This window comes from Aulonocara sp. 'chitande type north' Nkhata Bay, linkage group LG20 (assembly GCF_057382095.1).
Source record: "Aulonocara sp. 'chitande type north' Nkhata Bay isolate Kocher_YH1m ecotype deep benthic linkage group LG20, A_spYH_male_GT1.1, whole genome shotgun sequence".
NCBI classification, from domain to species: domain Eukaryota; kingdom Metazoa; phylum Chordata; class Actinopteri; order Cichliformes; family Cichlidae; genus Aulonocara; species Aulonocara sp. 'chitande type north' Nkhata Bay.
Window position 1 is genome coordinate 33,669,833 of NC_141363.1, and position 13,695 is coordinate 33,683,527.

Consider the following 13,695-nt stretch of genomic DNA (forward strand, 5'->3'; position numbering starts at 1 on the left):
GTCAGGCTCATTCCATTTTACTCCCAAGAGTAAACGCCTTTTTGTTTGTGTTCCTTTTTTTAGTAAATGGGGTGTCGTGGGGAAGCGAGGCAGCCCGACAGAAGAGTCACACCTTTACTTGCCGGATGCTGGTCAAATTTGGCCATGCCCACGGCCCCATGGAGGAGGGGCCTGGAGGGCCACGCTACGAGACCATGCAATGTTTTGCTCTTACCCAACCCAAGGCCATGATCGAGGAGGGCGAAGGTAGGAGGAGCCAGTATATTCACAATAGTGTCTCTACACAGAAATGTGTTTTTCTTAGTTTTTGTCTCAACATCCACTGTTTTGTAGAAACCTCACAAATTTAGAGGCTCACATGCACATTTACAGTCTATTCATATATTTTTCAATGAGACACATCTTATCCCTTATTTTGTGTTTTTGTAAGAGGATCTCTAAAAGAAAGTGGAAAATCAGATATAAGTAAATGAATAATACAGAACATAAATAAAACAATAAAAGGTGAAAATTAATGTTAAATACCAATACTGAATAATCGGCCTCAAACGCACAGAGTGAATATGAAGTATCGTCAAGGCTGATCTCCTTTCGCCTGCAGACCTTCAGTCATGTATGATCTGCGTGGCCCGTCGAGTGACAGCCATGGAGAGGACGGAGAGTTTTAACACCAGGCATGAACTCTCAGGTGAGGAGCTGCGTACTCACTAAACAAACACAGAAGCTCAAACAGGCCGCGATGGTCTTTCTTTACCCACGAACAGGTTTGACTCTTTCTTCTTGTGTCTTCTTGCTTCCTCCCTCCGCGTGCCCTCCTTCTGTCCTGCTTGGCAGGTAAACTGATTCAGATCGACCAGAACTCCCTGCGAGCGTCGATGCGTCCGGGCTGGGAGGATTTGTTGAGGCGTTGCATTCAGATGTTCCTTCAGCACAGCGATGGGCAGCCCTGGTCACACAAACGCCACTATCATGAGGGTGGGTAACGCACGTATAAGGACTTAGTGAATTCATCTCAGTGAAATCCACATTAAAAATATCAGCTGGTAAAGGCTTTATTTAATTAACTGTATATTTATTTATCTTGGTTTTGGCTTTGTTTTTAGTTTATTGTTACTACTTATCTTTTTAGAAAGAAGACTCTTACTTATTTAAACACAAACACCTCCTGCATTACCATCCCAGTACTGATCTCTTGAACAGACGGTTTCATCATATAGGAAGTGATTGATGACCTGTGTTGTGACTTAGGTCATCTTACTCTATCTGTCTGTGCAGCCTTTCTGCAGGGTCACGCAGAGACGCCCTTGTACCGCTTCTCCCTCTCTGACGGCACTCCAGTCACAGCCCAGACCAAGAGTAAGCTGTACCGTCACCCTATGAGCAACGAGCCGCAAGGCTTCATCTCCACGCACCTACTACAGAGGTCAGAAAACTGAAAATACACACACTGCATTCATACTCGGCAAAGTGCATTTCATTTATTGTACTAACAAAAAGGAGCACTTCAAGCATGTCTATGCAAGGCAGCCAAGGTATTCATGCCACATAAATAGCTCAAGTGGGAGCTGAAGTAGCTTTTATATACACCGACATCCTGTGAACAGTGAAAAGAATCCGCAGAGGAGCGAGTATTTTATATGCATTTATCTCAAGTCTACAGTCTGAGAGGTTATTGTGGGAGACAGTGCACTTTCAAGGTATGTGCTTTTTTTCAAAGCTTGTGCTAGTTTTTATTCTACTTCCACACAGGGAGCCGAATGGTTACCGCTCAGCACCGGGTGGGAGCATGATGCCAAACACGATGCGACAGCAGGGCATGGGAGGCCCCAACCCGAATGCCCAAATGAACACCGGTGGCGGAATGGGTATGGGGGGCATGGGGGGCATGAACAGGGGCTTCGGCATGAATGAGCAGGGTCACATGGGTCCGATGGGCGGCGGCTCGATGTATGGAGGAAATGGCGGAGGAGGAAGTGGAGGAGGAGGAGGCATGGGTAACCGCATGATGCAGATGAATCAGATGGGGCACATGAATCAGATGGGTCCTATGAATCACCCAGGCCAAGGCATGCCGCAGCACCAACAGCAGCCCCCGTTTCAGAGCAGTGGCGGCTTTGGCCTCAGTGGCATGAACAGTCCCTCGGGGAGCCCGAGAATGGGCGTTCCTCAGCAGGGTCTCCTGATGTCACCTCGGAACCGGGGAAGCCCAAAAATGGGCTCCAACCAGTTCTCACCTGGAGGTAAGTCTGTTAGCGTCAAGTGTTCAGCATATTTTAATTTACTGAATTCATTGTTGAATCCAGTTAATGTGTGACTCCTCTTTCTGTTCCAGGGTTGCACTCTCCTATGAGTGGCATTGGCAGTAATGGTGGAAGTGGGGGCAGCACCACCACCTTCTCCAGCAGCTCCTTAAATGCCCTACAAGCCATCAGTGAAGGAGTAGGGAGCTCACTCCCCTCTACCCTAACATCTCCTTCTCCGGCCCACAAACCAGACAGCTCTCCCAGCATCCACTCCTCCTCCTCTTCTTCTCAGCCCAGTCAGGCAGCCAAACCAGGCCAGGATGGCTCCAAAAGCCCAGCCGGGGGCTTAGCACCTGGACCCAGCGACCATCACCACCCCATGCACCATCACCACCATCATCAGCATCCTCAGGCTGAGAGTTCCGGAGACCGACCAGATAGCCAGGCAGCAACAGCGACTAAAGACTCTGGAGACGGAAGCAATGAAGCGGGAGCGGCTAACTCCGAACCTCCTCGCAGAGTGCCAGACAGTAAGGGACATAAGAAGCTGCTGCAGTTGCTGACGTCTCCTACAGAGGAGCTGGGAATAGGTGGCAGTGGGCCAACGGGGCCCCCTGTACCGCCCCCTCCGACCAGCAGTAACACTCCTGCGGGCTCAGACAGTAAGGATGCGACGGGAGGCATGACTAGCCCCTCATCAACTGGGGTTACCTCATCCTCTTCGGCCAGTGGAAATTCAGGCCAAGCGACAGGACCAGGGGGCGTGTCAGCATCAATGTCATCAGCCCACTATACTGGCTCGCTGCAAGAGAAGCACAAGATCCTCCACAAGCTGCTGCAGAACGGCAATACGCCAGATGAAGTGGCTAAGATCACAGCTGAGGCTACAGGCAAGGTGTCTCTCGGGGGCCAGGAGGGCGCTGAGGTTGGAACAGGAGGCTCAGGGGCCGGGTCGGGCCCTGGGTTGATCACAGATCCCAAACAGGAGCAGCATAGTCCCAAGAAGGAGAAGACCCATGCCCTCCTCCATTATCTCCTCAACAAGGATGATTCCAAAGAGCCAGCGGATGTTAAGCCCAAACTCGAAGAGCTAGACGGGAAGGGACCTGTGGGGGCTGCTGGCGGCCCACCACGGAGTATCCCTGGATCTGGGCCCGGCCCTGTACCTGAACATCCCGAGAGCAAGATCAAGTCAGAACCACCTGATGATGTAAGATTGACTGTACTGTACTATTGTCGTGACCTGACATTTAGCTTTCCATGAAGATTAATGTTTGATCTTGTCTTGTTGACTTATTGGGTAACTATTTTTATTTTATTTCTTTTTTTAGTTGCACAACCTGGAATCTATCCTGGGAGATCTGAGGAGTTCAAGCTCTGACTTTTACCCCGATCAGGCTGGAGGTGGAGGGGCTAACGACACAGGAAGCAAACCCCCGGGTTGCCTTGACGACAGCCTGCAGGGTGAGTGGTTTACAGATCAAAGCTTATGAGAAGTGACAGACGCAGAGCAGGCGTTATGATATCATATGTGATGATATCAGGATAAAATGCCACTGAAATAGCATCTGAGCATCTCATGCTGTCATTCAGAGTTTTCTTGAACTCTTAACGTCTGTGTGGCTGTTTCCCAAACACTTCTCTTCAGCTGTACTGAAGAGGGCTCCTCCTTTGCAGCATTTTGCATGTTGCAACACTGATCCTTTGACAAAACAGTAGCAAAGAGTACAACTTCAGTTTCAAAGCCAAAAAATACAAAAGTGAAGCGAACACTATAATCTCTCTCACTGGAGTTTAGTTTAGACCATATAGAGATTTGTATTCACACGCAGCATCTGACTTTAATAAGCTGTTAAAATGTTTTATATGTCATAGCTGCTGTTTTTGAATCCTGTGAAAAAAGCTTGTATATCCTCGCTCGCTGAATAAATGACGATTAATAAAATGTGAGTGAGTCTAAATCTCTAAAAGTGTTACAAAAGTTGTCTTAAAAAGAAGAAAGAGTAAAACATCCGTCCACTTTCTCAACCGCTTGTCCAGTTTCGGGTTGAAGGCGACTGGAGCCTGTTTAATTTTTAATACTTTCAATATTAACTGCATTATTTTATTAAGTCCCTGTATTTTTTAGTGGTTAGTGGCTCCATAGTGTAGTGGTTTATACATTTGCAGAAGATCCCCGGTTTGATCCCAGGAGGAGACACAAATCCCTTTGGGGTTGCGTCGGGAAGGGCATCTGGCATAAAAACTGAAAGCAGCAGTCAAATCAAATATGTGGAGCTACCCGCTGTGGCAGCCCGCTGTGAGTAACGGAGCAGGGGGAAAATAGCTTAATTTTAGTCATTCGATTCTATTTGATTTTCTGTTGGGTTTCTCTTTATTTTCATTATTTTCTCATTTATTCATTTATGAATCCATAAAAAGAAAGCTTGTGCAACAATGGGATATCAATACTTTTCAAGACAAATATGTTATTATAGGAGCTGTTTTTTCTCATGTCATACATTTACATTTTTATAAAGCACCGAAATCTTTTTATGCTGCTTGTACAGGGAGTCCAGGTATGGGTTCAGGACCCCGGGTGCCCTTCCAGAGGGCCATGTCCATGGATGCAAAGCCTCCTGGTGGGCCTGGAGGAGGCAGACGCCCCATGCTTGTCAAGCAGGAAAACATGATGGGCAGCCCAGACAGCTATCCAGGAAACATGGGTGTGTGGTTATGTGTTTATGGAGCTCAGAATTTATTTACTCCGCACATTTCCTCTCACTCTTTCTCTGCCTCTCAGTTTTTGTTTTTTGTTTTTTTGTATGTGTTCACCAGTTTCTGCCCTTGACTGTATCACAATTTAAATGGATAATATTGAGGACTAAGACTGGGCTAAACTGCTCTGTGTATACTGATACTGATACTGACACACGCATGTGGTGTTTATGTGTTGCCAGGACCAATGAATAGAGGGATGGGTCCTCAGAGATCCCCCATGGGTAGTTCAGGTGAGTGGGGCATGCCCCGCACCAGTGCCAGTCCTGTGGGCTCAGCAGGATATCCACCCATCATGCGCCCGGGCATGGAGTACAACAACAACGGCAAGGGCGTAATGTCAGGGCCCATGGTCAGCCGCTCCAACAGCGTACCAGCCACAAGGTCGATGTTGCAGCAACAGCTCATGGATATGGGTACGTCTGTCATACGGGGCCCAGGCGCCGATGGTGGTAGGGAAATGTTTACAAGCACAGACAGAAGGGTGAAATTTTAGAAATACAAGCCAAGGAGATTGGCAGGTATATTTATACTGTGTTCAGTATCTGTAATGTATATTCATAGTTTAACTTAACTATGAATAAATGAAACTTAACTTTTTGTTTGAATGATAGTGTGAGATGAAAAGTAAAGTAATTACATTTCTTGGGGGAATGTGAATGTTTCCTGCTAGAAACCTTATTAGCAGTTAAGCAGCTGACTGGCTATATAACTATACCCATGTCTTGCTGGTTTAGGAGGTTCTGCTGATATGGGCATGGGTATGAGCCCCTTCAGCCAGCAGGGCCAACCGAACCAGTCGCCCTCCTGGCCGGACACAATGATGGGCATGGAGGGAAGCAGGTCAGTGCAACACCCCTCTGGGTCTCCATTGAATTCTTATGTTCTTATGTTTTATCCTGAACCTTGTGCTGAGTTTCTCTTTTTCTGCGTTTGTTGCAGGCGGCAGTTTGGCAACACCTTAGATGATCTTCTGGTGCCTCCCACCACGAGTGAGGGTCAGAGCGATGAACGGGCGCTTTTGGACCAGCTAGACTCCCTGCTGAACAATACAGATGGCATCGCTTTGGAGGAGATAGACAGAGCTCTGGGCATCCCAGACCTCGTCAGCCAGGTTAGAAAACAATAAAAGGACAACATGTTCACCCATGTGCTCTTCCAGACCTCTCAATATGTGATGTAAAAGGAGAAAAATATCATTGCTTGCATGCGAGTGTAGCATTCATCTTTGCATTTGATATTTCAGTCGTGACTCACCCTGTTCAATCTGTTCCCTTACTGAAAGGTAACAGATGAGCCCAGAGGGATCAGTCTGTGCACTTAGAAAAAGATAATTACAGAGCAAACCAATTGGAAGTTTGACAGACTTCTCTTTCTGTCCTCTTGTCCTATCTCCTCCAGACACAGGGAGCAGAGCAGCAGCTAGAACCTTTTCCAGGGCAGGATCCGTCCATGGTAGTGGACCAGAAGCCTCTCTATGGGCAGGGCTATCCTGGACCTCCTACTATGCCTATGCAGCCTGGCTATGGAGGGAACCCTATGCAGGGTCAGGCCCAGCAGGGGGGATTTGGGCCCATGCTCTCACAAATGGGCCAAGGCGGCAGTTTCCCCGCTATGGGTGGAATGGTGGGCATGGGCCACCCTCGTGCCAACATGATGCGACCCAGGATGATGAGTGCAAACAAACCAATGAGACTCCAGCTGCAACAGAGACTGCAGGGACAACAGGTGTGACCACAAGACCATCATGATTTGTTTTACAGGCAAATTAACTTGGGTCAGATTTGTCCCAGTATTGTAGTTTTTGTGATACAAACAGGATATGCAGTATGTTTAAATTAGAACGACAAACGCAAGTGTACCATTATGCAAATAAAGTCAGTGGTGGTCTTACCTTGGAAAATTGGAAACCTGTATTTGCTGTGGATAGTTTTGTCCATTTTGAAATTTGGAGCTTCCTCGCTCTTGCAGCTTCCCCCTGCAGGCCAAAGACATGCTTGTTAGGTTAACTGGTAACCAAAAGTTGGCCATAGATGTAAATATTAAGTCTGTCTCTCTGTGTTGGAGCTCTGTGTTAATATTTGCTTTTGTCATCTTGTCATCCTGGATTTTTGTTTTTTCCTGAAGTTCATGAATCAGACACGGCAGGGCATGGCCTTGAAAATGGAGAACCCAGGAGGAAACCCTGGCATGAGGCCTGGCATGCAACCTGGCATGGGAGGACAGGTAGATGTCAAAAACCTGTTTGGTTACATCTAAGTGAAAATGGATTTAATGTGACTGCAGTTACCTGTCATACTTGTATTAATGACTAAATAAACACACAAAAAGGTGTTTATGTACCAAGCAAATAGATATAACGGCTGTCGCAGTAGCTGTAGAGTTACTGTGTGCAAGCTCAGACCTTTTGTGTGTGCACAGTTTTTTAAATGTGGCACTGTGTTATAATAAATCACCCTTTTTGCATCTTTTTCTTCTTAACCATCGACACAAATTTTGTTAATTTAGCCGCGTGCAGACTTTCAGCCTTAATTTGGGGTTGAAAAAAAGTATTACAGTGACCTCTGATGAGTTGCAGCAATTTTAGACCCAGTCTATTATTGAAGCATTGTTGCAGTTTTCAAGTGCTACATCTTTAATAGTGTAATTGGCTGTTGTAGTTTAGTAAAATTTAGGAAAATATTATTACACCGTGTCCATTTTCTCATCAGTTTTAACACATTCTTCATCACATATTTTCAGAAAGGTCTAAATATGACTACAGCAGGTGACAGTTCTCCTCTGGAAATGTGATTATCTATTTATTTTCTCCAGCCGAGCTTCTTGAACGCTCAGATGATGGCTCAACGAAGCAGGGAGATGGTCACCATGCAGATGAGGAGGCAACGCATGATGATGCTGATGCAGCAGCAACAGCAACAGCAGGCAGCGGCGGCAGCTGCTGCGGCTGCCGGAGGGTTCAGCCCTCCTCCCAACGTTACAGCTCCTGGCGGTATGGACAACTCTATGGGAGGGCCAACCATGGGCCAGCCGGGCCCCCAGCAGTTTGGCTATGGTGGCAACTATGGTGAGTCTAATTAACTGCTTTCTAGGCAGAATACTGCTGCTCCCTGGTGGTGAGTGCTGGTACTGTATTTATCAACTGTGCCTTGAACATTACTGGTACCTAAACAATAGTGGAGAGAAGTTGAAGCTTGATGATTTCCCCACAGGGATAGGCCAGCAAGGAGACCCCTCTTTTGGCCCCTCAGGTGGAAGTCCTCCTAATGCCATGATGCCTGGCCGCCTGGGGCCTCAAAATCCCATGATGCAACAGCACCCACAGGGTGGCCCCATGTACCAAGGTGCTGATATGAAAGGCTGGTCACAGGGAGGCATGGGTCGCAACAGGTACGACACATTTACTCCCCTACATCTCGCTGTCAGGAGGAGGGGAGAGGGATGGGCATAGTTTCTGTTCTTCTCTTGTTGAAGAGGAACAGTTTAACTCTTCTTCCTTCTGTCACCAGTTCGTACCCTCAGCAACAGTTTGCGCAGCAGGGACCTCCAGGGCAACAGCAGTTTGGCCAGCAGGGGAATCCAGGGCAGTATGGAGGCATGATGATGAACGGGGGCATGCCGCCTAGTGGAGGAGGAGGTCACATGGGGCAAATGGGTATGAACCCAATGGTGATGGGACGAATGCCGATGGGGCCTGATCAGGTATGTTCAGAGGGTGTGAGAAGCTAAAGAACAGGCTCATATGTGTTAAAGGCTTATTAACTGCTGACTAAAGAAGTCCTCTTATTCATAGTATACATAGTTTTTACAGCACAGGGAAGTGAAGCTTAAAGTATAAGCTTATTTTAAACGTATAGAAACATTAATGTCGTCACTTATGGTTCTCAAACTCTTATAAGTACCTGCAGATCTGACTGACTGCTACAGTTTCTTTGAAGATCCAACTAGAAGTCCCGAGAAGCAAACTGAGCCCAAAATCTTATCTTTGTGCAGATTTCTTAAGCTAAGCTAACTTGATCAAGATGCATGCCTCCACCTTCTTGTTTCTGTAACACAAATAAATCCCAGAGTCCTTTGCACTTTATATGAAAAGGTGTGACGGTCCTCTTTGTTGCATATTTGTCAAAACGGGCTTCTTACCTCCGCTCTTGTATCTCACATACTAGAAAAACATTATATTGTCAAGTCTTAGAATGCCTTTGCTCTGTAAGAGTCACAGTCCAGAATTACCTTTATTTATTCATTATTCACAATTTCAACAGGGCAGAAATTAATAAACGGCCACTTTAAATGACAGACACCAATGACTATATATAAGTATGTAAGTATTTTTTAGGACAGACTTGACTAAACCTGTCGTGTCTCTTTCTAGCAGGTGTTTTGTGGAAAACTTGTTGATTGCACTTCCCTGTCTCACTTTCTCTCTTCTCTGCCTCTGCTGTACGTTTAGAAATACTGCTGAACATCGTGGCAGACTCCTTTGCCTCACTGTGATCACCATTCAGAGACGGCAGACGGCTGCAGCACCGGGTGTGTTGGGCAGACTGGGCGATGTTAGTCTGTGCTGTGCTGTACTCCCACCAGGTGGGGGCGTGAACTTCCCTTTGGACTCGTGGCCAGTACCGTCAGTCTGGCAACCTGCGGAAACACAGACTCTGTCACATACATGAAAACACACAGCGATCATAAAAAACATAAAAAAATCAGAAACACTGTGACTTCTTTACACACAGATACATAACGATGGTCATACAGACACCTTTGCGATTCCTCTAACGGACCTTAGTATAATATCCCCCTCTTTGTGAGCAGTGTGTGCGTGCCCACGCCGAACGCACTCGCCGGACCAAGCGGTGAAGGTGGACGGACGCTCGAGTGAAACCACGTGGACAAACGTGTTGTGACATCCTCTCCTTTGTCGAATGTACCATGAAGCTGTATTCAGATCTGAAAAAATTGCTCTCTCGTTTCTGAACTCTTCGGGACTTTTTTTAATCCGCCGTCTTTCTGCTGCTCCTGGAGGATCTCTGTCAAAGCGGTTCTAGATGACGAGCCGTCAGATTGTGACACTCACACGAATGTGATTAAGCAGTAGCACATTGTTTCATTCCCTGGGATGCCCCTGGGCTAAAGTACGACTGAATTCCTTGTTGGCTGATTGCACTTTAAGGAAAAGCCAACATCAAAAGGATTGTGGCAATATAGAGGCCTTTACCCGAGAATTAACGCATAGCAGCAGACATCTTCTGTTTATTTTTGTGTGCGTTGTTCTTCAGGGTTTCCTATCTAAGAAAAGGCGCTGTTGATTGGAAATGGGTAACCTTGATGCTCTTTGTTCATTAGTGGGAACCAGTAGAAAGGCAGTAAGCACAGATTTGATCCAATACACTCGTATATAGTGTGCGGATTTATTAATATGACAATTTTTAAGCCACTTTAAAGTCACTCTTGGAACAAAGAGTCTTCTATTAAAATTCAAACACTCCACTTATATTTCTACAGAGTCATAAGGTGATCATTTACATTGAGGAGGTGATTTTTAGCTCAAAGTGATTCAGATATTTTGGTTACCTTGCACCCGTTTTCAGTGCTACTAGTAAGTAAATCAAAAATGGATTGCCAGTTATGAAATTATGCCTAGATTACCTAACATTTTAAAAGAAAGTGTTAGATTTGAGTGTAGGTGTGCATATTTCTAGCAATAATCCTTCCTCCTGGTTTTCCTCTGAGGACAAAGCTGAAGCATTGTTTACTCAAAGCGACGGTACTGCAGTATTAGACATGGTGTCTTGTTAGGAGCTTTTCTTTTCCTTTCGTCTGTGAAAATGAATTGTAAATATGCTTCAAATGTACTATATATAAATATATATATGCTTTTGTAGGTCACATACTGTTTTTTGCACAGCTTGTAAGGCTTGATATTTAAAAGTGTAATTTTCTTATTCTGTCATGGCTCGGCTTTTATTTTCAATACTTTAACCATCGGTTTGGAAAGGAAGGGCCTCTTTTTGTAAGCAGTACGTGTGACTTTCTTTCATACTGCCACTTTCCCTCTCTCAGAACGCACCTTTATTTTTATTTTGTGATTTCCGAATCAAGAATTTCTCTTTATTTTTCCGAGGACATAGTCTTAGCTAAAGAGGTGCTAGTGGGTTAACTTTTTTTTTTAAAGTAAATTATATTTCTTTTAATTAAAACAAAACAATTGCCTATATAAAAAGAGTTGACACATGATTGTGTTAGGCTTCAAGAGGCCCAGATGTCTTACCGGTATGTGAGGTGTGTATTCTCTGTACTTAACCTCAAGCTTCCATTTCTGACTTGTTTTCCCCTCCTGAGGTTTCTGTGCTTTCAGTTTCGTTCAGCCTCATATACGAGACTTTGGAAATCAGTCCCGCTGTGTCCGTAAGCCTGTGCGGTTTGTCCGCAGATATTTAATCATGACGAAAGCAACAAACAGAAGGAAGGAGATTTAAATCCCCTGATTATCTGCCTCTGTCTTGGCAGGGTGTTTTTTAATTTTACATTCAAGTTTTGAACTTTATTTCTGATGTGTTTCCTGTGGAACTTTCTGTTGAGAAATCTACCTTTGAAAACACGCTCAACCCAAAGATTTCTGTTTGTCATTCTGCAGTGCGTAGACACAGTTCCTGATGTAGATTGTGCAAGTACTCATGTGTGCTTTTACTGTTGCACATTACCTATAATATACATTGAGCTGAATATGTTTAATTGCATATATTATATCCCCCATCTGTATGAAATAGAGTAGACATGAGTCTGGTTCTGCTGAGGTGCTTTCGGTTTTTGTTTGTGATCGTTTCTTCCTTTCTGTAGACCTTATGGCCAGTTGAATCGTGGTACTGCAAATTTCACACAGGAGAATGTTTTTAAGCTGGGAAAGGGAGTCTTCATTCATGATTGATGTCATTTATGTCTCAGAATAATAGCCTGGATTTCTTTTTTTCTAAAACCCTTGTCTCTCGATGAAGAATATGAAAGACTTATCCACAAACATTTCAAACAAAACATCTGTGTTTCTGCTTTAACGGAAAGGAACTCCTCTCAGTGCTTCATTGGAGCTTAAAGAAAAGAGAAAACACATCTGGGAATCATACAGTCATTAATACAGGATGTAAAATACTGTTGCGTTTTTCTTACCTTGTTTCTTGATGTTAATATTGATGTAAATACAAATTTATATTTAAACATTACAGTGGCTCTGCTGTGTTTGCTTTTGTGCACGACTCATCAGTCTTCACGCCCTGCAGCAACAATCCAGACTTACAGAAAGCGCTGAAACTGTGTTTCTGCTGCAGTATCTGAGCCTTTCAGGAGCTACAAGTGTATGTTACAAGCAGACGTTCTTCTGGTCCAAGTATTAATGAGACGTGAGTCTGTGTGGAGGAGGGAAGGTGAGTGTGTCTTTGTGTGGATGAGAGCTATCAACATGTAGTAGGGGGTTCGGGCGTTTGGGTGGCCATTCCTCTTAAAACAAAAGACGAGAGCTTCTTCTCATTTACGTCTCGCTTTCATCTGCAGGGATGTTTCCTGCAAGAGCCCCGCCGCTCTCTCAAACGTGTGAGCTTTTGTCATGTATCATCCCGCTTTCTTCCCTCATCTTAATTATCCACCCCCACCCTCTAATGAAAGGATCACACACACACATCAGGCAAGGCCATCCGATCCCCACGAGTGCTGCAGCTTCTGTTACTGTACAGAAACTTTAAAAGACTCTATCCGCCTTTTAGAGCTTTAAATAACTTTCACTTGATTGACTTGCTGCTGTGGGGTGACTCATTCACCCTTTTAAATTCTCCAACAACTGCAAGTCTGAAATGCAAAGCATTTTTTAACGTTTCCCTTCAGTTTTAAGGTAACGTAACAATCAATCAGAGCTACGAGGGATTTTATTTATCCCTCGTAGCTCTGAATCATCACACAATCACGCCATCTGTAACCAATAGCCATTTACAATATGTAAGTTTTGTTTTTATTAGATTATTCTCCCACTTCTTATCGATCTATGAACAAAGGAAAAAATCATTCTAACTCCTTAAAAACTCCGTAGAATATTTACAGTTTTTACAGCGAGGTCCTTTTTGCCTTTCTGCAAAATATACTACTTCTGATGATTCAGACCTCAGAGGGTTAAATAAATACGCAGTGTTTCAGTTGGAGAAATGGGTGATCAGCAGGTTGGAGATGTGAAGGTCTCCTCTACTCTTTATGAAACTTCGTCCACCGGTTAATGATTTCCAGGGGATGACTTCCAGCGCATGCATGTTAATGAAGTTACTCAGAATGGGGAACTATTGGGTGCAGTGAATTGCTTCACAGCGCCGCCAGCACTTCTGTGGAGTGTTAGTTTGGTTCAAACAGTCAGGACAGTTAGAGCTTTTGTAGTGGGTGAGGAACTTGGCATATTTTAGCTTAATCGAGAACAAATTTCCTTAATAGTATTTTATCTCTTGTAAATTATACAGTAGCACCATTTTTGGCTGCTTCACTCGCGGAGGCTGGTTTTGTTAAAACCTTAATTGCGAACTTTAGTTCAAAATAATTCTTCCTTAAAGCCATGCTGTGGGAATCTTGCCATACGAAAAAGTCCAAAGTTTTTTACAAACTGCCGGTTTTATGTGTATTTTTGGTTAATTGTCATTCTCATCACTGTTTTCCTCGCACCAACTTTCTC

At 44.7% G+C, this 13,695-nt stretch overlaps 1 protein-coding gene across 1 annotated transcript in view; it reads left to right on the top strand.

The window, feature by feature from the left end:
• Positions 1-12,214, top strand: part of LOC147306052 (nuclear receptor coactivator 3-like) — a 64,308-nt gene extending 52,094 nt beyond the window's left edge. Inside the window, exons 7-23 of the mRNA XM_086276373.1 lie at positions 64-246; positions 602-688; positions 835-975; positions 1,276-1,423; positions 1,750-2,240; positions 2,333-3,453; positions 3,575-3,707; positions 4,793-4,948; positions 5,183-5,416; positions 5,738-5,843; positions 5,943-6,114; positions 6,402-6,728; positions 7,128-7,226; positions 7,815-8,067; positions 8,213-8,390; positions 8,510-8,702; positions 9,451-12,214. Of these exons, the coding sequence (XP_086132499.1) occupies positions 64-246; positions 602-688; positions 835-975; positions 1,276-1,423; positions 1,750-2,240; positions 2,333-3,453; positions 3,575-3,707; positions 4,793-4,948; positions 5,183-5,416; positions 5,738-5,843; positions 5,943-6,114; positions 6,402-6,728; positions 7,128-7,226; positions 7,815-8,067; positions 8,213-8,390; positions 8,510-8,702; positions 9,451-9,462 (4,034 nt within the window). The 3' untranslated portion in view covers positions 9,463-12,214. The remainder of the gene's footprint in view (positions 1-63; positions 247-601; positions 689-834; positions 976-1,275; positions 1,424-1,749; positions 2,241-2,332; positions 3,454-3,574; positions 3,708-4,792; positions 4,949-5,182; positions 5,417-5,737; positions 5,844-5,942; positions 6,115-6,401; positions 6,729-7,127; positions 7,227-7,814; positions 8,068-8,212; positions 8,391-8,509; positions 8,703-9,450) is intronic.
• Positions 12,215-13,695: the final 1,481 nt, after the last annotated feature.